The sequence below is a fragment of the Mercenaria mercenaria genome, chromosome 4, assembly GCF_021730395.1.
Source record: "Mercenaria mercenaria strain notata chromosome 4, MADL_Memer_1, whole genome shotgun sequence".
Classification (NCBI taxonomy): Eukaryota; Metazoa; Mollusca; class Bivalvia; order Venerida; family Veneridae; genus Mercenaria; species Mercenaria mercenaria.
This window is the reverse complement of record NC_069364.1, coordinates 78,555,348-78,582,087: the sequence shown is the minus strand read 5'-3', so window position 1 is coordinate 78,582,087 and position 26,740 is coordinate 78,555,348. Positions and strand designations below refer to the sequence as shown.

The window sequence follows — 26,740 nt, the reverse complement described above, 5'->3', positions numbered from 1 at the left end:
GTCTGTGCAGTGAGATCTATTAATCAATACACTAACCATTTCTACAGCAACAGAAAATTCCCATTTCTTCAATGAATTGGCACAGATGTTTCTATTTCAATGTTACAAAAAAAAAAAAAAAAAGAAATTCTCCCTAAAGTGCTCATGAAAGCACAGCTGGAACATGTATGCACATCTCATACTTGCACATTCGATCTTCAATAAAGAAGTCAATATCTCAAACATTCTTCCATTCACATACCTTGAATGATGATGTACCATATTCAATAGGCTACATTCTTTTTTATGAAACATCAGAGGTTGATTTAATATAAAATGCACTTCCTTTTGTAGAAGCATTACAACAACATGTAAAACCAGGCTTGCTTATAACTAATCATTAAATCTCTGTCTCAAACACACAGCCACTTGGTTACTTATTTATCTTGAGCCAAGAATACTTTACAAATAAGCAAGGCAAATGGGAACACCTATTTTTTCTGTCATTTCACACTGGCACATGCTAAGTAATAATTTCTAAGGTAACAGTCAAGCCCATTTCAGCCTTCCCAGTGCCTAGAGTGCTAAGAGCCATCACTAGCAGTTTAAACAATTACTTCAACAACTTTTCTAAAACATTTTTTCTACACCAATATTTCAATAAAACTATATATCCAAAGACTAACATCATAACAATATCACCAAAGCTAAGTACCTGAAATACTATCAGCAACAAATATTGTTCAAACTCTAAACATCCCTCCAAAAACAATAAAAACTTCCTTGTTACATTCAACATCTATCCAACACACAAAAAACACTGCCACTGATACTTGATATTCTAAATCACCTTGTAGGCCACTAAATAATCAGTAAGCCTAGGAGTTCCCCAGGGGGTTACTCTATCCCTCATTGACACTTGTTTCTGCTAAATTAACAAATTAGTGTATCCTCTCCCCCTCTATCCAGCCACTCTTTGACATGCATAGTTTGCATATCAGCAGAACTTCTGGGAGAACAGGTCAATGAGATAGTTAATTAGCATGGACAAACACTAATAGCATTTCAGCCTCTGATCATTCCAATGCTAGGTCAAAGATAGTAACAACATTTTTGTGGAAGATTATTTTCTGAAGCAATTTCTAGGTGCTGTAAATGATATAAAAGAGCAAAGGTTTCTCTTATTGGTGGAGTATTGTTGAAGCTTTCATATTCTCCATGGACACTGCCATGAAAGGGTGGAATATCAAAGTCAGATTCCAATATCAAAGTCAGGCAATATATGCAATATTTCAAAGTATGAAACTGACTCATAAACAAACCTATTCATTTCACCAACCAATAAATAACAAATGCTGAAACTGAGGCAACATATGAAATTTACATACGTTAACAAGTCATTCATGTAGGTTGTGAACATCTGTACAAGAAATATATAATACTTTCAAACAAAAGTACCCTCAATATATGAACCTTTTTTTATATAAAGTGGTGATAGCTTAGGTGTCATACAAAAACGTGTGTCTGCTTTATATTATAATACAACAAGATATCTACATCTTCATTAAAATCAAGATACTTAAGATCACCATCAAGGTCGCTTTATTTTGAAATGTATAGAATAGAATAATTATGAAATACATAATGGTCAGTTGAGGTCAAAGTCTTAGATACTGGTTTAATTTAACTACAGACCACAGAAAAGGCAAAGAAGTAGCTTATCATTTGTTTATCTTGAAATTTTTCACAATAAGCACTCAGCTTCTGAAAACATGCTTTCTTAAACACATTAAAATTGGTGATTTCAATATATCTTATTTAGAAATCCAAAACCTACCCAGAGGAGGATGAACCAATACGCTGTAGACTTGATAACTGCTCTTCAGTGATCACCAGTCTTTCCTTATTGTTTATCATAAACTTTGCAGCCAGATAGTGATCTACTACAATATCAATATCTGGTTCAATTGATGATGTTGATGTATCAATATCTCCATTGTAACCAGCACTTCGTGACATGAAATTCTGAGTCCTAATATAGGTATTATCCTTATTTTCAATATAGAACTTAGCATCACAGTTCACATCTTTTATATTATCAGGTTTTGTTTTATCAGATTCAGTAATCTCAGAATTTTGTTTTATCTCTTTATCATTTTTAGTTTCATTAACTTCATTCACTAGAGACATTGTAACACCTATATCCACGACAGCATATGCATCTGTGCTTGTTTTAACACGTTTTATAGGACTGCCTTTCTTTTGTTCTTCACTTTTTGTTTTAGACTGTTTAGCCATTTTTTTATCTTCTTTTGATATATCACTATTAAGTCCAGCAAACAATTTTTCACTTTTTTGAACAACAAGCTCAGTTTCTCTGAGAATTGCTTCTTTGTTCAGTTTTGCAATAATTGCATACTCTTTCACTGCTTTGGCAGGTGACTGATGTGAACTATAAATGGTAGAATCTGTTTTTTGTTCTGAAGGCTGCTCTAAATTGACCACAATGTTTGCCTCTTTTAATTTGTCTGCTTCATTCTTTCTCATGCCGTCTTCTTTTACCAATATCTTAAGCTTAGTATCTTCATTTTTAGTTCCTATTTCTGATTCTGATTTAGGCACATCTTTAGAAACGTCTGCACCTTTCCTTGGTGCACAACTTTCCTCTGGTACAGAACTGACCAGTTCATTCGTTAATGCATTATTTACTTCTGCACATTCTGCCCCTCTTCTCTCTGACTCAATATCTGTGCCTTCATTTTCTGAAGTAGCAGTTGTGTCTGTAGCATCAGATACAACATCATTAGTTTCAGCTTCAGATTCTGGAATAGCAGCAAAACTCTGTAACTCTTCTGAACTTTCAGTTGACTTTTTCTTCCTTTTAGCTTCTTTCTTCTCTTTCTTTTCTTTGATTCTTAGCAGTTCTTTTTGTTTCTCTAAAATTTTCTGTTTCTGAGCCTGAAGTTCTTGGTAGCGTTTTGAATCAAAATTTCGTAAAAACATTCCATTTGTTCGCATTTTATTCTGAGCAGAATTCATGATGCCTTAGTAATGTATATCCCCTTTCCAAGGTCACATTAAAGATGACATACTTGATAAATCTTCAATACCACAATTCAATGTGCTCTGCTGTTTTTATCCATTTTTCCAATGACCTAATATTCAATCCTGAGTAATGAGGTATCATGGAATTTGCACAAGCTCATTTTTTTCAAGTTTAATTATTATCACACTGGTTAGTTGACTCAGTAACTGTATTATGCCTGTTTTCCTGGAACAGTCTTATCATATCCATTTCTCTGGTAAAATCTTGCTTCACAATTAAATTCCATAAAGTTTAGAAATTCATTATGATCTCTCCAACTGCTTGTGCTTTCTTTGCAGAGGATATACTCTGTATTTGTCATAATTTTAAAAATTGTTTCAATTTCCTTATTGTTTGAAATAATGCCTACAAAGACAAGCTTCTCCAATTACCACTAAATCACAGGTATTCATTATGAATGAGTGAGAAAACTTGTTCTATTTACATATGCTCAAAGACACATTTTTGAACATTTAAATATTTAGCAACCAAAGTAAACTGCCAGTTTCTCCTTAGAAATATCTTTGTATGTTAATCAAATGACTCCAAAATGTTCTAATATCTAATTCCACACTGTTAGTGATTATCCCATCAAGTTCTGAGAAAAGATTTGAAGTTTTCGTGCTTCTTAACAGAGCAAACAGATTAAAAGAATTTCAGCCAGGATCATTTGCCCCTTTATCAAATTATACTAATCAATCATTCCCTCACAACAGGGAGATTTTACCCCATTTTCAATTAGCTAATACAGTTGTGGAAAGAAATTCAGCAATGTTCCTTCTACTGCACCAAGATGTCCACCAGTTTATCAATGTGGTTGAATGAGGGATATGACAGCTTCTAAAAAAGGTATGTATGTAACTTACGAAGAAACATGGAAGCCAGCCATATTAGAAAATCTTCCAAACACAATGTTAGTTGGTACACTTACAGAGAAGTGAAAAAAAATAGAAGGATTATAACCTAAACTTTTAACAAAGAAGCAATAAGCAAGTGTACAGTCAGCGATATGTTCATGTTCTAACAGATGTGCACTCAGCAGGTGTACAGTCAGAGATATGTTCATGTTCTAACAGATGTGCACTAAGCAGGTGTACAGTCAGAGATATGTTCATGTTACAAAAGATGTGAACTAAGCAGGGGTACAGTCAGTCAGATATAAGTTCATGTTCTAACAGATCTGCACTAAGCAGGTGTACAGTCAGAGATATGTTCATGTTCTAAAAGATGTGAACTAAGCAGGTGTACAGTCAGTCAGATATAAGTTCATGTTCTAAAAGATGTGAACTAAGCATGTGTACATTCAGAGATATGTTCATGTTCTAACAAATGTGCAATAAGCAGGTGTACAGTCAGAGATATGTTCATGTTCTAACTGACACACAATAAGCAGGTGTACAGGCAGAGATATGTTCATGTTCTAACAGATGTGCAATAAGCAGGTGTACATTCAGAGATATGTTCATGTTCTAACAGATGTGCAATAAGCAGGTGTACAGTCAGAGATATGTTCATGTTCTAACAGACACCGATAAGCAGGTGTACAGGCAGTGATATGTTCATGTTCTAACAGATGTGCAATAAGCAGGTGTACATTCAGAGATATGTTCATGTTCTAACAGATGTGCAATAAGCAGGTGTACATTCAGGCAGAGATATGTTCATGTTCTAACAGATGTGCAATAAGCAGATGTACATTCAGAGATATGTTCATGTTCTAACAGATGTGCAATAAGCAGGCGTACAGTCAGAGATATGTTCATGTTCTAACAGATGTGCAATAAGCAGGTGTACATTCAGGCAGAGATATGTTCATGTTCTAACAGATGTGCAATAAGCAGATGTACATTCAGAGATATGTTCATGTTCTAACAGATGTGCAATAGGCAGGCGTACAGTCAGAGATATGTTCATGTTCTAACAGATGTGCAATAAGCAGGTGTACAGTCAGAGATATGTTCATGTTCAAACAGATGTGCAATAAGCAGGTGTACAGTCAGAGATATGTTCATGTTCTAACAGACACACAATAAGCAGGTGTACAGGCAGTGATATGTTCATGTTCTAACAGATGTGCAATAAGCAGGTGTACATTCAGAGATATGTTCATGTTCTAACAGATGTGCAATAAGCAGGTGTACAGTCAGAGATATGTTCATAGTCAGAGATATGTTCATGTTCTAACAGACACACAATAAGCAGGTGTACAGGCAGAGATATGTTCATGTTCTGGTCATTAAATAAAACTAAAATAGAAATACTTGCAACTTTTTTCAAATAAGTAATATAGTGATATGCCATACACATCTTCAAAATTTATTGGTTCTAAAAGATTCTGCTCTTGAGAAAGTTCAATACACTTTCTAAAATGGAATAGCCAGAACTGATTGCTGTGAAAAGGTGAAAGTACTGACATCCCACTAGTTTGTTATCTTAATTAGGTTCAAGTCTGTCAGTGACTCAACCTCTGTTATGACACACTGGCAGGTTAAATTTCATACACAGAAAATCTACCTTTGTGAGTAAACACTTTCTTCATCAATCCTTATAGGTATATATCAATTTCAAGGATCATATCTATTCCATAGTGTTATTTCATTATTTCCAAGTTGTAATGAATACTTTATTTATAATAAATGAAAAATGATATTCCTCCTCAATTACAAACATTTAACAAGAGTGACTAGTTCCATTTTCACAATATTTGAACATTGTATCTGCTTTATACAGATTCAAATCTTCAAATCTAAATCACTGCTGGAGAAGATACTTCCTGTTGTCTGGAAACAAACTAATAAAAGTTCCAGAAAATCTGTTAAAGCAATTCCATCAAATTAAGTGAACATACTGCACAAATATAACGCAAATCTGCTGTACTTCCCCAAGCAAATAATGTATCTATATATTAAATCATGTCCAAAGTAAGCTTTTTTTATATTTATTCACCAATTCAGTAAGCTGTACTCTCACAAATCCTCAGCAGAAATACATTCTCAGAGTGACTGCACTCATCAATAATTTCCAATTATGGTTCCAAGTGCTCCAAACATATCTTCATGCAGTCGGAAAATCATAACAGAAGACATTGTAACATGAGATGTCTGCTTTATCCTTTGACAAAGAAATACTATCTTATTGTTTAAACCTTGTCCAAAAAAAACAAAAACTGGCAGGTTCCATTAGCACTTTTAAAAAAGGGTTGATCAACTTTGTTATCTGGGGTGACTCATTTCAGTCTGCAGGGAAAAACAGACTGTCTGAATGGAAACATTATAGGATCAATAACAGAGTACAGATACTTGCCTTTTTTAACAGAAAATCCAATAGAATGCATTGAAAAACTGTTCCAACTTTATAAATATTGGATAAAAGTTAATTAGACCCATGAGTAACAATTTTTTATCATCCTATTAAAAAGATAAAAGACTGCTCACAATGGCTTAGTTCCAGGTTAACAGAAGGCTAATGGTATCTCCCAATGGTATCTCCCAAGGGAAAGTAAAAAACTTCTGCTCTATGTCATAAATGAGGAGCCAAAGTTATCATCTATAATAAAACTAAATACAGTAGATATACATGATATCCATATATGGTGGGTAGTTTTCTGGTACAATTATCTCTAGGGAATTGACAATATTTTCACAATTCCAAAATATTACATTTACATAACATTCGGTATTAATAAAACATTGCTTTGTCTGACATAATTATGGTGCTCAGATCTAACTATACTTGCTCATAACTAATTCCATCGTTAATGTCCAATTTCCCAAACCAATCACCATATCAAAGTTTAAAACAATAAAAGCAATTACAAAAAGTAGCTTTTAACAAAAGTTGCAATATCAGATGATGATGAGAGAATAGACATATTCTTATGAATTCATAAAAAATTTCCTATGATATTTGTACACAATGACACATACAGAAGCTTTGCTGTAAAGTTTTTTTTTTTGCTTTTTGTTTTGGGTTTAACGCTGTTTTTCAACAGTATTTCAGTTATGTAACAGCAGGCAGTTAACCTAACCAGTGTTCCTGGATTCTGTATCAGTACTAACCCGTTCTCCATAGTAACTGCCAACTTCTCACATGAGTCAAAGGTGAAGGACATATTATTTCAGATGCAATATCTTTTATCAAATTGTCACAGAGAACATACGCCTCACTCTGGGATCGAACTCACAACCCTATATGATCCGTAGATCTGCTCTCTGCCTACTGAGCTAAGCGAGCAGGCTGTAATGTTTTAACGAATCATTCGCCAAAGTGTATCAAATGCTAATCTAGACATTATAGATGAGACATATGAGCCTGAAGCAATGCCTTTTCCAGACAGCTGACCAATCATTTCTAATGAATGTATAATGTAAGTGCAGGCATGCTACTGAAGACATTACAAAGCTGTACCTGAGCATCATATTAAAGTAAAGGAAAAGCCATCACAAAGTATTTCTACTGAATAGAAAATGACATTATAAAGCCAAGTCTTAATTTCATTTTCACTGGAAAGACATGTCATTGCCACTGCAAATCTATACATATCAATGAATTTCATTTCTTTTGAATTATATAGATAATAAAATAACAATGTCTAACCAAATGTCATTTCAACAAATAGACAATGCCATCGAAAACAAAACCTGAATGAATAAAAGTACTACTATAAAGCCAAGCCTGAATGTATTTTCCACTGAAAAGACAATGCCTTTGGGAAGCCACATCTGAATGTCATTTCCACTGAACAGACAATGCCATTGGAAAGTCATATCTGAATGTCTTTTCCACTGAACAGACAATATGCCATTGGAAAGCCATATCTGAATGTCATTTCCACTGAACAGACAATGCCATTGGAAAGCCATATCTGAATGTCATTTCCACTGAACAGACAATGACATTGGAAAGCCACATCTGAATGTCATTTCCACTGAACAGTCAATGCCACTGGAAAGCCACATCTGAATGTCATTTCCACTGAACAGACAATGCCATTACAAAACCATACACAAATACCACATCCATTGTATAGACTGCTTTTACTACTTCATTTCAACTGAATAGACAATGTTATTACAAAGCTTTACCTGAATGTCATTTTCTAAGAACAGACAATGAAGGTCATTATAACATATTATAAAGCTAGTCTTGAATGTTATTTTCACTGATTTCAAAGGCACAGCAGAATGTCATTTCCACTGAGAACACCTAATGTCGTAACAAATCTGAGCCTAAATGTTATTACCAGTGAAAAAAGGAAGCATTAAATGCTCCAGATCAATGCAAGGCATGAATCACCTCTTATTTTTTAATGATGACAGAAATGAATATCTCTTTTTCTCCATGTCCATGATGCTTAATTTTGGCTCCAGATATTGAGCCATGGAGCTACCTTACCTGCAGGAGACATTATGATTACTGATTCCCTGTGATTATATTGTCATTTTATTACACAACATGGTCTCCCTTTTAGATATTTAATCATTATTAAATGTTTATTCTCCCAGGTAGAGATGGTATAATGAAAGTTCGTTATTGTATTTATTTATTAAAAACTCATTTACTTCTGGCGGAAAGTAGACCAATCATTTTGATTAATGATTCTGACAGAGTCTGTATGTTTTTATGGATTAACTAGCAGTCTGTAAAAACTATTTAGTACTGTTCTAGTATTTAAAGAAAATACTGAATCTAGAGACAAAAACAGTTCAAATATTTCATGTCTTTTTTTCAATTCTTAAACTAATATGCTATAAAATGTTTGAATTAATATGCAAATCAAGGTCAAGTTTGAATACAAAAATTAAGCAATTTAAACACTTAAAACTATTCCTTCTGAAACATGCGACTTCATCCAAAGTATTGTTTCATTTCTTATATAAGTATAGTTACAGTCTCATAAAATGGTGATATTTAGATTAATTTCCAAGTTGTCTAAGATTAATAACTTCTTTGATGATAATAAATTGAAACTGATATTCTTCCTCCATCACAACCCTTTTACATGACTGAAAAAAATTCATGATTTTAAAATTGAAAATAATCTTAAATCATAAGCAACATACTTCATTTGGAACCTCCTTAAATGGTTTTTTTTTTTACAAAATCCCTTCATTTAATTAAATGAATACAAAATGTTCACACAGCACTCTTAAATAGTCCAAAAAAGTATTATGAAATACCTGTAACTATCAATATTGGAAGATCAAAATGAGTATATATGAACAACTATAAAAATATGAACGACATACCAATGTAACATATGTGATCATAAAATCCAGTGTACATATACATATATATATATATACATACAAGAAACTCCTGACTGAACCACACAAGATTAATCTACTGTTATGCAACAAAACTTTTAATGTATTAACATACAACCTATTTTTCTTATAAATATATGAGACCAGATAACACACCTGAGCTCAGGTATCCTTAAAGGTTGATTGTGCTGACTTTTACAATATTGTATGTGTTTTGCAGTGTCATTACAAGGTGTATCATGTAAAACACAGCATTGGCTCCAGTATATGGCTACTCCTTGTCCATAACAATTTTACATATATTGGTCTAGCTGCATTTTATTGCTCGTAAATATCTGAAACAATTAGGAACTAATGGGGGAGGCAATGTTCCATCAGGTCATACTTTTACTCCTTTCTAAATCAGAAAATAGTAAGTGTTTATGCATTATCCTTATGTTCTTATATCCCACTACTAATGCAACAATTACTTTTAAATGCTGTGTTTACGACAGTAAAACATATAGTGCTTAACTTTGCATTTTCAAAATTTTACAAGGGCTGTAACTCTGAAACAAATCTTACTTTAGGCATTTTGACTTACAAAATGATAAAGCAATGGTAAATTGAAAAATTTGGATACTTATAGGTTTTTTGACTTGCATTCAGAAATACACACAAATTCTGCAACAAACACATTTGGTAACTTCAGGGTGCAATATCACTCTGTAGAAGATATTGTGCATGCATCTTGTTGCAGAAGACGTAGTGCATTCACCTCATAGCGGAAGACATTGAGCATTCATCTCACTGTGGAAGACATAGTGCATTCATCTTATTGTGGAAGACATAGCGCATTCATCTTATTGTGGAAGACATAGCGCATTCATCTTATTGCGGAAGACATAGCGCATTCATCTTACTGCGGAAGACACAGCGCATTCATCTTACTGCGGAAGACACAGCGCATTCATCTTATTGCTGAAGACATAATGCATTCATCTTATTGCAGAAGACACAGCGCATTCATCTTACTGTGGAAGACACAGTGCATTCATCTTATTGCTAAGGACATAGCGCATACATCTTCTTGCAGAAAACATAGTGCATTCAGTTTTATTGCAGAAGACATAGCACATTCATCTTACTGCAGAAGACATAGTGCATTCATCTTATTGCGGAAGACATAGCGCATTCATCTTATTGCGGAAGACATAGCGCATTCATCTTACTGCAGAAGACATAGCGCATTCATCTTACTGCAGAAGACATAGTGCATTCATCTTCTTGTGAAGGACATAGCGTATTCATCTTACTGCAGAAAACATAGCGCATTCATCTTACTGCAGAAGACATAGCGCATTCATCTTATTGCGGAAGACATAGCGCATTCATCTTACTGCGGAAGACATAGCGCATTCATCTTACTGCGGAAGACATAGCGCATTCATCTTACTGCAGAAGACATAGCGCATTCATCTTATTGTGGAAGACATAGTGCATTCATCTTATTGTGAAGGACATAGTGCATTCATCTTACTGCAGAAGACATAGCGCATTCATCTTACTGCAGAAGACATAGCGCATTCATCTTATTGCGGAAGACATAGCGCATTCATCTTACTGCGGAAGACATAGTACATTCATCTTACTACGGAAGACATAGCGCATTCATCTTACTGCAGAAGACATAGCGCATTCATCTTATTGTGGAAGACATAGTGCATTCATCTTATTGTGAAGGACATAGTGCATTCATCTTACTGCAGAAGACATAGCGCATTCATCTTACTGCGGAAGACATAGCGCATTCATCTTATTGCAGAAGAAATAGTGCATTCATCTTACCGCGGAAGACATAGTGCATTCATCTTATTGCGGAAGACATAGTGCATTCATCTTATTGCGGAAGACACTGCGCATTCAACTTACTGCGGAAGACATTGCGCATTCAACTTATTGCGGAAGACATAGTGCATTCACTCACTGTAAAGCCAATAATCTCTTTATTACACTGAATAAATGATATACAATGATGTAACACAAATGACATCACAAAGTCACTATGACGTTTCTCAAATCAAAATGCAGGATTTAATACTGATGTCTCCATTCCCATTCTAAACAGAGACTGAAAATGTGAATACAGCGAGACAACCTAATTTTAGAAGACACTTCTATGAGACTACAATATATGTTCAATATAATTTTCATAGAACAAATCTGCAAAAACCAATACAAAGTAAAAACCAAGTAAATCAAAAAGTAAAAAGAACAGAATATAGTCAGGTAGCACTTGTTTGAGGTGATCATTATAACGCCTACCTTAATCAAGCCAATATTCCTTCATCAGCAGATCACAAACTTTCTCCCAACACAAACAATACAACGAATACAGCTTTATTAGAACTCTCCAGGTAAATCACAATTACTACAGACAGCAACTTTCCACCACCAGATCAAATCAAACAACATAAAAAATACATTTTGTCAGGTAATAATAAGTTGTCAGGTAATAATAAGCAATCAAGTAACCTGTACGCTACTACTAAATTACCATAGAACATGTTCCAAAACACCTAGAGCATTATTTTTTATGTTTATGTGGAGTAGCAGCTAGTTCAAGTTTTATTTCAACAACATCTTCTATAAAAAAAAATCACTTCAAATTTTGATAGAATCTTATCCGAAAATTCAGAAAATGAACTCTATAACCCAACTTTTTGTCAGCTGCTGACTTTTAAAATCATGCTTGTAGCAGGTTGCCTTTCAAACATGAGTGGTTGAGATCATATGCTTCGAATCACTTATCCCTTACCCTTGTGCATCCAAAACACTGTAATTTATTTTTTCATGTGAGAAAGCCATCCAGCAACATGCAAAAGGTCAGAAGTTTCACTGAGATGCCCACTGGAAATAATGCTCAGAGGGCACTTGGTGTCTTCCCTAAACAATAAAAGTTGGAAAATCATCAAATGACCCAAATTATCCTGGTATGACTTTAAACCCAACAAAACACACATCATTAGTTGCAGTGTATATATAATATAGTAATAATAACTGACTAAAAAAAAACAAAGAACCCACAGACTGCATGAAATCACCAACAAATTCATTCCTCACTGATACTGGCCATTTATCCATCATTTTTCTTGGTTTGATACTCAAACCAAACATATACATATCTTCCCAATAACCTGGGACTAAACTAAGCACAATACAAGCAAAAGCTATATAAAATGCAACCTTTGCACTAATAAATTGAAAAACTATGGAAAGTGATAAAACTAGAAATAATTGGCAACAAATTCTTTCTAATCTACGGCAGGGTAAGTATCTACAATATAAAAAAATCTAATTTACATTTTTCTACATTTTTTCTCCAAGAAAACCAACAGACTGGAAATTAGTTGTCAGAAATATCTGAACGTCAAATCTAGGTGCTCTAGAAAAGTTTGGTGCAAAACTAATCTATGTGTACCTGAATACAAGACAAAACTTAAAATGTTTTTTCATTCAACTTTCTATTGCGGAAATGACTTTTATTTTTGTAGGTAACTTCCCCATTGGTAAATAATGTGTGTTTGATATATGAATCTACAGCATTCTATTTGTTTCTGTTGGCTGTAACATCACATTGACACAATTTAGGTCATATGGCAGCTTTTACAGCCTTTAATAGTGGAAGAAGACCCCAGGTGCCCCTCCAGGTACTGTTTAAGGAACAGAAATGCACCTCAGTAGAACAAACGACCTAAGCCAGTTGGATAACCTTCTCACATAAAGAATTCTAAGCCCCAAAAAAGGTTTCAAATCTGCATGGGTGAGGGGCGAGTGAAATGAAGTCAGTGAACTTAACCACCCAGTAATGGAGGCCCCGGAATCTAGAGCAAGCCGTATTCAAACAATGTACTAAAAGTAACTTGAAAATATGTCTGATAATTCCACTTTTTACAGTGAAAATCAAAACCGAATCGAGTTATATGTTATCTGAAAAAAAAAATGTCAAGCAAAATACATATGGTATTTTAGTTAGAATTACAATGACTATTTTTCTGCTACTCCTAAATTAATAATGGATAGGATATTTTTCTTAAAAATCTCTTAAAATCTGTGTTATGACCTACCTGTCTTCGTCAACGTTGTTACTCTTCTGCATACATTCTTTGACAGCCTGCATACCCTCTCGGAATCTTTGCTGCAGACGGCGTGCATACAGAGAAGCTCCACCCTCACTCATGTAGCCCGATGACATATCGTCCATATTCTTTCCCTTCAGTATATCGCCATCTGACATGTACCCAGATATATAGTCATAAGTATCATAATCTGAACTGTAGTCGTCATACGAGACACTTCCCGAGCCACTTGAGGTAGCCCTTTTTATAGATCCTGAATAAAACTTGTTTGCTTCCATTAATGATCGATTTACACCCATCCTGTTTGGTGAGATGCCGGTCATCGCATAGCACTGATTTTGTGAGACTGAAATCGGCAGTGGCTTTCCTGGAGAAGCATACCTTCCCATAAAACCTTGAGCATAATGCATGTTTCTATTGATTGGCTCCATTGGCTTAATGTCCAATGTTTCACCAGAGTCTGCAATAAATGTTGCCTTCTTTTCTGAAAGAGCATTTTCTTTATTACTTTTATCCAAATCTTTTGAACTGTCGTTTTGTTTTTCACCTTTAATAACATCAGTCCTGATTTCTTTATCAAATGTTGTTTCTTTCTTTTCACCATGATGCGGCTGTACTATTGCAACATTGTTCGCTGGGCGTGTTGTTTGTGAACCAAGTTTGATACCCAGTCTGGGAGAGTTTGTAGCACTTGTATTAATAATTACACTATCATTGGAAGAACTACTTGTACTTGGTGCCTCTGGTGATTCCTGTATTTTCGTTGACAGCAAGTCTTTCTTTCCTGGCGACTGAGGTTGGTTGTTGCTGTTGGAGACCTGACTGGTCATCTTATTTGAAGTATTTGACTGTGCCTGTGAACTTTGAGAATTATTGTTCACAGTTGTCCGTGTTGATGGAGGTGGTTCAGTTTTCGGCAATGGCGGAGGTTGTGCCGACCGATTATGCATGATCGACACTGTCGTTTGAGTATTGCTATCTGCAGATTTAGGATGTGGTGAGCTACATGTGGGTTTCACCACATTCACTGATTGCGATGTGATTAAATATGGATGACTGAAATCTCTATTTCCTGATGGGTTACTGACAACTGCCTGATTGGTCGGTTTGGCAAAATGACCTTCACCTACTCTTTCTATTTTGCCGTCTGTGTATTCTATTTCTGTGTACCTGGTTTTCTGTGAGGTAGATCCATCTTGTGGCGATTTAACTGGTGATGATGATGATCCTTTAGTTGTTTGTTGATTTGAGTTTGAAGGACGACTACCGTTCGAAGATGTACTACCATTACGATGCGGTGGTACAGGTGGTGCTGCGGAAGACTGAGAATTATTGGAAATTTGGCCCTGAGATGAATTGTTGGAATTAGATTTTGCAGCTGCTTGTTGTTGCTGGTAGTGCTGCTGAATCTGTTGTTGTTGTTGTTGCTGAGATGAACCATGTGATCGAGATTTCTTTGGTAAACTTGCCGTCTGCTGATTCTGACCTTGACCTTGAGGAATCATACTCTGGGGTGATGCATATCCTGCACCTCTCATTTTCTCCTCTTTACTGTTTCTAGAAAGTTTGCTTGAAGACTGAGATGGTTTTGGAATGGAAGAATTTGGAACAGGTATTCCCGGAGTCGGAATTGAGCTTCCAGTTGGAAGTGAACTTCCAAAAGTTGGAACTTGTGAACCAGATGAAGAACTAGTAAGGGACAGGGTAGATGAAGATTTCTGGGCTTTGCCTCCAGATTTTGGTATCAGACTTCCACCTTTTGAAGACTTGGTGAGGGTCTGTGAGCCCGATTGCAGATGTGAGCGTAACTGACTTTCATTATTTCTTCCAGACTTCCCTCCTGATTTCTTGCTGTGAGATATGGGTAATGAGGATACAGGGGTAGCGGGAAGGGAGCTACTATATGGGGAGGGGGAAGTCTGTCTGGATTGTTGATGACCTATGGTTAATCCTCCAAGATTTTCACGTTTTCCAGAAATAGCCCCACCCACTATTGGGCGGGGCTTTGATAATTTAGGACTGTCTGGATCATTTGTACTTGTTGCACTACTACTAGGACCTGCGTCTGCTGAACTTGAACTTCTTGCACTAATTGATGAAGATGTATCACTACGCGAGCTTGTGCTTAATGTGCTAGTACTAGTGCTACTATTTCCTGTACTATTTGCTTTAGAACTACTTTTTCCTGCACTTCCTTTAGTTTTTACTTTGTCCTTGGAATTGAATAGTTTAAATTTGTCCAACATAGAGTTCTGTTTACTTCCAGGAATATTTGACCTTTGTCCTTGGCTTCCAGGGATCTGTGAGCCACTCTGACTGCTACGATTCTGTGGTTTGTCTGGTGTTGCAGACTGACTACGAGGTGGCAAACCTCGCCCAGATGGTGTAGGAATACCAGTTGATGCTGGCGATGTGGCCCGTAGAGCTGAAGATCCAGGATCTGATATACTGTTCACATCTGCACCTGAAAATAATAAGAAAATCAAATTTTCTTTTGTCAATAAAACTGAACAGTTGTATTAAAACTGCATATAATGAAAACTCACAAATAAGAATCAATATTTTAGTACCTTTCTATGAACTTCTTTCCTTTATACCATAATGGAATAAAGGAAATCTTGCATAACAAGAATAAATCTAATAAGCCTTTCACTGTTTGCAACAGAACTATTCTGGGTTTGAAATGATGATATTATATATGATGGAATCTTTGAACTTGCAGATAGTCAATGCAAAATATCAGGAAATACCTGAGCCCTTTAAAGATTAAATTCCAGCGGAAATGTGATTCCCATTTGTAAATAACTGGAATCACAAGGGATACCTTACCAAAAGGACTGCAAGCATTATTCACTTGATATCTCAAGAAGGAAAAATTTCATTCAATTAAATCATCCGGTCTAATGTCACAGATGGCCTTATCGGAAAGCATTAGCACATGGGGAACATGCCACTCAAATATTGCTGAAGGCTTAGAGACTTCAATAGGACATTTTCATCAAAATTGGCAAAAATTCAATTTGTCAAAATTGGAAAATGTTCTCTCAAACAAAAACTATGTTTATATTAATGCAATGTGGAGAAAATGGGTTTTGTTTTAAAACAGATGAACTGTCTTCCCAATAGAAAGCACTTCAGGATATGTAGGCAATAACCATGAACTTCAAGAAAATCTTGTTAAAAAGGCCATAAGTTCATTTTAGAATCCTTCTAATTCATAGACATTGTAGGAATAAGGAATAAGTCAAAATATAGCCTAGTAAAAAGGCACAATGCTATACCTATGACTGAGAACATACCAGAATCCCAGTATATGTTAAACACTTTGTGTTGCTATATTTTGCCATACTTGTTGACAATCATGACTCATACACATTTGTTTCTAGAAATGAGTTTCCAGAAGATTGGAGCCATATTAGAGATATTTCCATCTGATGCCATAATCATAAAGATTCCTAAAAAGTATTAAATTTGTGAGAGCTACATCTGAAATCTCTTTAAAACTGATTAAATGTAGAATTACACCTATTAAATTCTACACAAAATAAAAAATATATCATATTTTAAGATGTAGCAATTTCTTGTAAATTTCATCACTTTGATGTGAATCAATGCATAGCACCTGCAGGGTTATTTAGAAGCTGTGTAAAATCAATACTGCTGCCACTTTGCTTCTTTTATCAATGCAGGCTCACTTACATTTAAAGTTTAATGATAAATCAATAGATTTCTATTTATACATCATTGGTAGAGAAATAAGTCCTTAAACATTGGTTGCAAACCTGAATCTTAGAAAGGGGCCACATTAACTTTGGACTTATGCCTGTACATGCTATTTAGCACACCTATCCCTTAGGTGTAGGGCAAACCCTTTCCTGTACCTAACCTCTCTCCCCTATCCCTTAGTAAAGGAATGATCACTCTACTGCAAATTAATACAAATACATTTCAAGATAGAAATAGTTAAATACTTTTCACTTTATAATCCCACTGAAATACAACAGTGATGTGGCTACTCTTAAGACAACTGTGTGTGTTTCACAAGCAACAAAAGATGAAATATTTTTAAGGAGCATGCCCTGTAAGCCTTTTCGACATTGCCCTAAGAGTTTTTATACCAGGCCAGGTCCATTTACAAATACAGCAAAAGTTGTCTTTTTTGCATGGTAAAGTATAACTGCAAATCAAAAGGACACTTCCATTCGCTATGGAAGATGATTCTTCAGGTACCGATCATTGGAAATATGACTCAGAGTTGATGACATGCCTGATCATTCACTGAGCGGCTTTTAGCTCATACACACTCACATTAACTATTGATGAGGCAACATCATATAAAACCTGATCACTTTCATTCCTCCAATAAATATAATACATTTTATTTACAAGTAACTGATCAGAAAACATGTCACTTGGGGAATAGTGAAAGTGAATGGGGGATACCAATAACTTTCAGAGGTTAGTTATATCCTGTGTTAGTTATTGACAATAAATTAATAACTGAAGTCTAAAGCAGACCACCCATATTAATAACAAGAGCTGTCTGTTGACAGCAGGCTCCACTATTCAAAGAATTGATGGAAGTATGGAGTCAAAATATTACCAGAGATTTTCAGATGTCTAATTTCTATGTCCAAAAAGGGCCATAACTGAGCGAAAATCCTTGTCCTAGTTATGTAATCTTGCCTACATATGGAGACAGGTGGTCAAAGTTTCAAAGCCATACGTCAAACAGTTAAGACAAAATGTGGACTGGTACAAAAAACTTAACTGATTTCCAAGTCCAAAAAAATTCAGCCAAATATCTTTGATATAGTTGCATACCCTTGATAATAGATGGCGATCATGATGGTAAACAAGTGTTCAAAGTTTCAAAGTCACATATCAAAATTAATAGTTTTGACAAAACATGGACTCAAACGAAAACTGAGCCAATTTCCAAGTCCAAAAAGGGTCATAACTCAGCCAAAAGACTTGACAGAGTTACGTACTCTTGCCTACACATAAAGACTGTTATAATAAACAAGTGATAAATTTCAAAGCCATATGTAAAACAGTTTACACAAAATATGAACTGGTACGAAAAACTTAACCAAGATTTGTAAGTTAAAAGGGACCATAATTCAGACGAAATCTTTAATCGAGTTATGTACTGTTGCCTAAAACTGGACATGTTGATGGTACACAAGTGTTGAAACTTTCAATGCTATATGTCAAAAGGTTTGTCAAAATGTGGTCTGATACAAAAACAAGAGGACCATGATGGTCCTGAATCGCTCACCTATCCCCACATGACCCAGTGTTGAACTGAGTACGACGTCGTTATTTCTATTATTTGACATAGTGACCTAGTTTTTGAGCACATGTGACCTAGATATCATCAAGATAAAAAATTCTGACCAATTTTCATGAAGATCCATTGAAAAATATGACCTCTAGAGAGGTCACAAGGTTTTACTATTATTTGACCTAATGACCTAGCTTTTGAAGGCACGTGACCCACTTCTGAATCTGACCTAGATATCATCAAGGTGAACATTCTCACCAATTTTCATGAAGATCTCATGAAAAATATGGCCTCTAGAGAGGTCACAAAGTTTTTCTATTTTTCGACCTACTGACCTAGTTTTTGACCGCACGTGACCCAGTTTCGAACTTGGCCTAGATATCATCAAGAGGAACATTCTGATCAATTTTCATGAAGATCCATTGAGAAACATGGCCTCTAGAGACGTCACAAGGTTTTTCTATTTTTCGACCTACTGACCTAGTTTTTGACCGCACGTAACCCAGTTTCAAACCTGACCTAGATATCATCAAGGTGAACATTCTCACCAATTTTCATGAAGATCCATTGAGAAATATGGCCTCTAGACAGGTCACAAGGTTTTTCTATTTTTAGACCTACTGACCTAGTTTTTGACCGCACGTGACCCAGTTTCGAACTTGACCTAGATATCATCAAGGTGAACATTCTGACCAATTTTCATGAAGATCCATTGAGAAATATGGCCTCTAGAGAGGTCACAAGGTTTTTCTATTTTTAGACCTACTGACCTAGTTTTTGACGGCACGTGACCCAGTTTCGAACTTGACCTAGATATCATCAAGGTGAACATTCTGACCAATTTTCATGAAGATCTCATGAAAAATATGGCCTCTAGAGAGGTCACAAGGTTTTTCTATTTTTAGACCTACTGACCTAGTTTTTGACGGCATGTGACCCAGTTTCGAACTTGACCTAGATATCATCAAGGTGAACATTCTGACTAATTTTCATGAAGATCCATTGAGAAATATGGCCTCTAGAGAGGTCACAAGGTTTTTCTATTTTTAGACCTACTGACCTAGTTTTTGATGGCACGTGACCCAGTTTCGAACTTGACCTAGATATCATCAAGGTGAACATTCTGACCAATTTTCATGAAGATCTCATGAAAAATATGGCCTCTAGAGAGGTCACAAGGTTTTTCTATTTTTAGACCTACTGACCTAGTTTTTGACGGCACGTGACCCAGTTTCGAACTTGACCTAGATATCATCAAGATGAACATTCTGACCAACTTTCATAAAGATCCCATGAAAAATGTGACCTCTAGAGTGGTCACAAGCAAAAGTTTACGCACGAACGCACGCACGGACGGACGGACGGACGACGGACGACGGACGCCACGCGATCACAAAAGCTCACCTTGTCACTTTGTGACAGGTGAGCTAAAAACTTATGCGGAGCCAATGCCAGTGCTGTGGTAAGTAGGATAGCTCTCTTCCTGTCTAAAGGGAAGTTAATAGCACAGTCTTTATTATGTACAAAATACATATTTACTTCCCCTGAACCCAGATCTCTTCAGGACTCCAGGAATGCATTTTGTATTTTTACAGGTTTGCTTAACATTCAGATAATTATATTAAGGTTAGTGGCATTCTTTTTTACAAAAGCAAACAGATTTATTTCATTTTTTTCGTCCAATAACAAGCGAGCTCTGAAGGCCCTGTATCACTCGCCTGATCTGGTCCTTCCCCCACCCCCTCCCTGAATGTGACTTGATTTTGCACAGACAAACGTTCTAAGATTTATGAAGATCAAGTTGAAAAAATTGCCTCTTAAGTGTTAACAAAGATTTTTCTTTCATTTGAACTAATGACATAGTTTATTCCAACGTGACTCAGCTTCAAGTTTATACTACTTTTAAAACAGACGGACATTCTGATCAAGTCTCCATAAGATCAGGTAGAAAATGTGGCCTTTTGACTTTTAACAATGTCTCTCTATGATCTGACCTAGTGACCTAGTCTTTGACCTAAATAACCCAGTTTCGAATCTGACCTGGATTTCATAGAGACAAAGATTCTGACAAAGTTTTATGAAGACCAAATAGAAAATTTGGCCTCTTAAGTTTTTACAAGGTTTTCCTGTGATTTGACCTAGTGACCTATTCAAGATCTCAGGTAACCCAGTTTTGAACATGTCTATATTTCATAGAGACAAACATTCTGTCAATTTTGTATGAAGATCAAAATGGAAAATGTAGTCTCTACAATTTATCAAGGTTTTTCTATGATTTGTCTAAGTGACCTAGATTTTGATCTCAGGTAAACTAATTGTAATCTCAATACATATTTAAGAGAGAAAAATTCTGACAAAGTTTCATTAAGATGAGGTAGAAAATGTGGCCAGTAGTGTTTTCAAGGTTTTCCTATTAACTGATCTAGTTACCTAGTTTTTGACCAAAGATGACCCAGAACTAAACTCGTCCAGTATTTTACTGAGCGTAACATTCTGACCAAGTTTCATTAAGATTTGGCCAAAATTGTTACCTCTACAGTGTCAACAGTCAAATTGTTGACACTGGATGATGCATGATGGTTGCTGCCGAACGGCTTTTGATCACAATAGCTCACCTTGAGCACTTTGTGCTAAGGAGAGCTAACAACGTTTACTCTTTAGTGTTTCTTAAAATACTTCAAAATATGGAATTACCAGAAGTAGCTTGTTGTGAGCTTCCATTACTGGTTTGACCCTGTTGCTTGCCCTTTGATCCCTGACCTTGAGACTTGCTTCGACCTTGCCCAGTGTCCTTAGCAGAAGGGTGTGCTATTGTTGGGCATTTACTGCCTTGTTGTCTGTTGTAGGATGGTAGTCTGAAAATAAAATAATTTTATATTTAAATGCTGACTTACTCAATTTATGATGTTGTATGATATTGACCTTGACCTCTGCAGAGGGGGTGAGCTACTGTACTATAAATTTCATTTCTTTGTTGTACAAGGGTGGTCTGAAAATGAAACAATCTTAGTTAAAGGCTGAGGTCTAACCTTGATATCTCATCCCATGTATTGCTTCCTGCTCTTCTGCATGATGGGGACTGTAAAAATATAAAACTGGACATTTACTAAATGATTTTCTGTCTAAGGATGACTTCTGATGACCTTTCAAAGACTGTAGATTTTGCTATAAATGTGACATGCACCCTTAGCCTTGCAATAAAGTAATGAACAATCCATATAGGGACTCCTTGTGTCTGATAACAATTTAGAATCAACAGAAAAATTTGTGAGAGAAAATGTTATAAGATTTAGAGTGCTATGAATTCTGCAGAAAAAGCTCTTTCAACAGAACAATCTGTTGATTGCCTCTCAGTGGTGTTTCTGTAACATTTTAGTTAACATTTCACTACAAAGTGATAATCCAATTTTTATCATGCTTTATTTCTCCCATTATCCCAGAGAACCATGTAGCAGCACTTAATACTGCTGAATTTGCATTCTATCAACATGCTTTCAGAAAAGCTCTCAAACTGAAATATTCAATAGAATTCAGAGAATAATTACACTGGAATTCAATTCAATTCAAAGCTTTTAAAGAACAAAAGACTATGTTTAAAATAATGCAACTTTCCACAAATTGAGACAATAAAATGGTGCTGCAGAACTAAATTCCTCTGATCTTGTATCAGCTAGTTATATCTGAATAATTGAAACAAATGACAAAAACAATTTTCAAATGAAACAGTTTTGCAACTGAAACAAACATTGCTGCTGTTTGTTATTTTGAGTAAATCTTTTGTTAGCAACATGCTTAATTTAACAAAACTACCACAAATTGAAAATAGTTTGTGCATCAGTGACAATTTATCAGAGTGCAATTCAACCAAGGGAGGCAACTCCAATACATTTATACTGTCCACTATTTATCTCTCTTGGCTCTTTAGTGCAGTAATTTTAACTTCATTTTTACAATGAACTAGATCTATCTGGGTATTTCTTTTAAAAACTTCATATAACTTGGAATCAACTGCATTTTACACTGGCATTAAATTAAGTTTGTTTTTCAGATTAGACTTATTGCCAAATGACATGCTTTGAAACACTTTCATGCGCCTTTATAAATGTAAAACAACATTAAAGCTGACATGACATCACAATTATGACACTAACTTTGCCTGATTTTGTATTGAAATTTCAGAATTATTCAAACTTGATGAGTGTATGTCTGGAAAATCTAATCTTCTGATTGCACGGATATAATTATGTGTCTAGCGAGACAACAAGCTCTGATTTATATAATCTTGTATGTAAGTTAAAACAGATGGAATTGGTTTTTTCCTATTCTAGCTTAAAAATTACAACTTTTTATCAATACAGTCTGACAACCAAATACAAGATACGAGATTAGTCCTTATATGGGTTTTCTTCTATTTATGGAGTATTTCATTCTGGAAAGCTGACCAGATGAAACAAATATGGAATTTCCAATTTGAGCTGTATCCTAATATGGGTTCAAAACAGCCAAAAATCACATAGAAATATGTATAGTAATCAATATAAACATACATAAACTGTCTGTCAAGAAATTTGATCCGGTGGTTTCAGAAATATATAAAAAAAGAAATCCAAAATAGAGATAATCTGAATACTATGTTTTTCAAGAAATTAGAAAAATTCTGCCTGCCCATTTACATCACTGAAGTACAGCTTAAAATGCTGTTTCACAAGTTCCTGAGTTTGATCCCTAGATTACAAGCCAACGTTTGACAGAAGAAATTTGTTCGCCACCTCAGATTCATGCAAAGAAGTTATTAGTTTCTTGCAGGGACCAAGTCAGTACTGGAACAGAATCATGAGGAACACTTGTTACTAGGCTACTTGTTAGTCATTAACTGACAGCTATTTAATACAGAAAATTCAGATCAAACGGATCAAACTAATTTGAACAATCTTAGTAGGGGGTCGCACAAGGACCATTTGTGTGAAATTATTTCAAAATTGGACCATCGATTTAGGAGGAGATGTCGTTTGAAGATTTTTCTATTTTTAGCTCAAGCAGCCCCTATGTGCAACCAAGTAGAACCGTTCGAAAAACTTTAGTATAGAACCATCCAAGGAACATCCAAGCCAAGTTTCATCAAAATCTATTCAGTGATTTTGGAGGAGATGTCGTTTAAACACAATTGTTGATGACTGAAGGATGCATGCACAATGGACACAGCGTGATCACAATAGCTCACCATGAGCACTTCGTGCTTAAGTGAGCTAAAAATGATCTATCCAACAAGAACTTGGTTTAAAAATACAGCAAACAATTCAATCTCAGGCTGGAATGTTAAAGAAACTCTAACTGTACTTATCAGTTATTTCTAAATTCTTACCTTTAATATATTTTGCTTCAAAACATACAATATGACAAAAACATCAATATCCAACCTACCTCACAGCCTCATCAACTAACCAAATCATTCCTAGCTAACAGAATCTTTATAAAAGCTCAATGACAAAACACCATTAATAGTGCAAAGCATATGTAAGGATAAGGTCATCACAATACAAACCTCTGAGGAATTCACAAACACAATTTTACTGGGCATAATTGTCATTTTGCCTGGAAATGAAATAAGTAGCAACCACATACAACCTTTTGGGGACGCTCGTATTGATCAATTTCTTACTTAAAAGGTACATCAGATTTTAGAAATAAAAAAATCTTCTAAATATATTACTGTAAAATCGGGGATCGATTTTCGTGGATTTCACAGTTGCATCAAACCACGAAACTAAATCCTTACAAACAGTCTAGTAATACTAGTAACACATACAAAAGTTTATTGTTTCAATCACAGACAAGATAAATGTTCAAAAGTTTTTCTGTTTAATGTTGGAAAAATTCTTGTAGTGCAAATTTCCTAATGGGGAAAGAGCAAATTAATGAGTACAATAACTATATAAGAAGTACCTGCTATTTAAAGATCACAAGACAAATGAATCTATGATGTCACTATGATTATTCCTTACACTGCTGTAATCAGTTGGATACAGTCAATATATGGAGGTGTGATGACATCATAGTTCCAAAAGCAGATAAGTAGCTTATAAATATCTTACTTTATCAATCTCAATCAAAAAAGCCCCAACAATGTTCACTTTCGTAGAATGACAGACTGAAAGTAACACACGGGGAAACAACAGCTAAGCCTGAGGCCTTGCGACCTCTCTATCTCTGATAGCCAGGGAAAAGGCTTCTATGGAATATGTGACCTTTGCAGAACAGTTGGGAATCTTTCTACAGTTCACTATACAGGCTAACCTCAGGTAACTCTGATCAGCAAATACCTTTGTATAAAGGCACAATTTTTCCCCAGCTGATGCTGTATATTCCATAATAAACGTGCTGCCCTCCCCCATCCCATTTGTTTGTTTATATCTTGATTAATTTTGGTCATAAGCCAACACCAGCGCTATGACAGTGCTTCAGTTGTTACAATTCATTCGTTAGAAGTTGAATTTATAGTTTATCTTTCCTTAATTTTTTTTCTTAGGACCTTTATAAAAACCCTCTTCATTGTAGAACTCCTCAAAACAATAGCCTCTGTACAACAAACAAGTCTTGTTGATTGGCAGGTTGCTCTACAGAGGTGCCACTATACAGTGACACTGTCAGACACGGTGATTGCTGGCAGGTCACTCTACAGATGTGCCACTGTACAGCGACACTGTCAGACACGGTGATTGCCGGCAGGTTGCTCTACAGATGTGCCACTGTACAGCAACACTGTCAGACACGGTGATTGCCGGCAGGTCGCTCTACAGAGGTGCCAATGTACAGCCACACTGTCAGACACGGTGATTGCCGGCAGGTCGCTCTACAGAGGTGCCAATGTACAGCCACACTGTCAGACACGGTGATTGCCGGCAGGTCGCTCTACAGAGGTGCCACTGTACAGCGACACTGTCAGACACGGTGATTGCCGACAGGTCGCTCTACAGAGGTGCCACTGTACAGAGACACTGTCAGACACGGTGATTGCCGGCAGGTCGCTCTACAGAGGTGCCACTGTACAGCGACACTGTCAGACACGGTGATTGCCGGCAGGTCACTCTACAGAGGTGCCAATGTACAGCGACACTGTCAGACACGGAGGTGCCACTGTACAGCGACACTGTCAGACACGGTGATTGCTGGCAGGTCACTCTACAGAGGTGCCAATGTACAGCGACACTGTCAGACATGGTGATTGCTGGCAGGTCACTCTACAGAGGTGCCAATGTACAGCGACTCTGTCAGACACGGTGACTGCCGGCAGGTTGCTCTACAGAGGTGCCACTGTACAGCGACACTGTCAGACACTATCTTCTTATTTATGTTTAGGTTTGGGTGACATGAAAAGCTTAATGATGCTTTTATCAGCCACAGCCAGGTCTTTTGTCACATTAATTCTCATCATCATCCTTTATAAGATTATTATTAAAATGGTTACCATGGCAACATGTCATAAGTCTAGAAATTGTGGGATATTAGTTTAAGGATTGTCTAGAAGCCCTACTAATTATAAACCTGTACTGTTCAGAGTTAGAAAATAGTTAGCTAAATCTAGTTACATCTCCCGAACTTTATGAGTAGTGCTACTTTAGTAAAATTACCTTGTCTGAAGAACTGGCACCTTACCCCACCTATACCTAAATTAGAACTTAAATCCTATTACTTCACTGAAAGAACTTTCTTCTTTAATTTTAATTTATGATTTCAACCACTGTGAATCTAAAGTTCAAAAGCCTCAGTGGAATTTGTTTCTCTTTTTCTGACATAAAGACTTGTGTACTTTTCTTTCTTCTCTACATTTTTGTACACATTAGTTCAAGTGTAACATTCGGAATTAAACTTTCAAAAAAAAACAAAAAAAAGAACGATTTTCCATTATTTTTACTATCATAAATTTATAAGTAGTCAAGTTAAAGCACTTGAGGAGTATCAATAAATAGATAGGGCAAATATTTTAATGCTACTGCATGATACTACA

The 26,740-nt window shown here is 35.7% G+C and overlaps 1 protein-coding gene across 1 annotated transcript in view; it reads right to left on the bottom strand.

Annotated features, from left to right (window-relative positions):
- The window catches only part of LOC123552244 (neuron navigator 3-like), a 227,660-nt gene that overhangs the window by 95,290 nt on the left and 105,630 nt on the right, over nucleotides 1-26,740 (bottom strand). The window contains exons 6-9 of the mRNA XM_053542290.1: nucleotides 21,430-21,590; nucleotides 13,437-15,912; nucleotides 12,414-12,517; nucleotides 1,817-3,023 (exon numbers count right to left, since the gene is read on the bottom strand). Of these exons, the coding sequence (XP_053398265.1) occupies nucleotides 1,817-3,023; nucleotides 12,414-12,517; nucleotides 13,437-15,912; nucleotides 21,430-21,590 (3,948 nt within the window). The remainder of the gene's footprint in view (nucleotides 1-1,816; nucleotides 3,024-12,413; nucleotides 12,518-13,436; nucleotides 15,913-21,429; nucleotides 21,591-26,740) is intronic.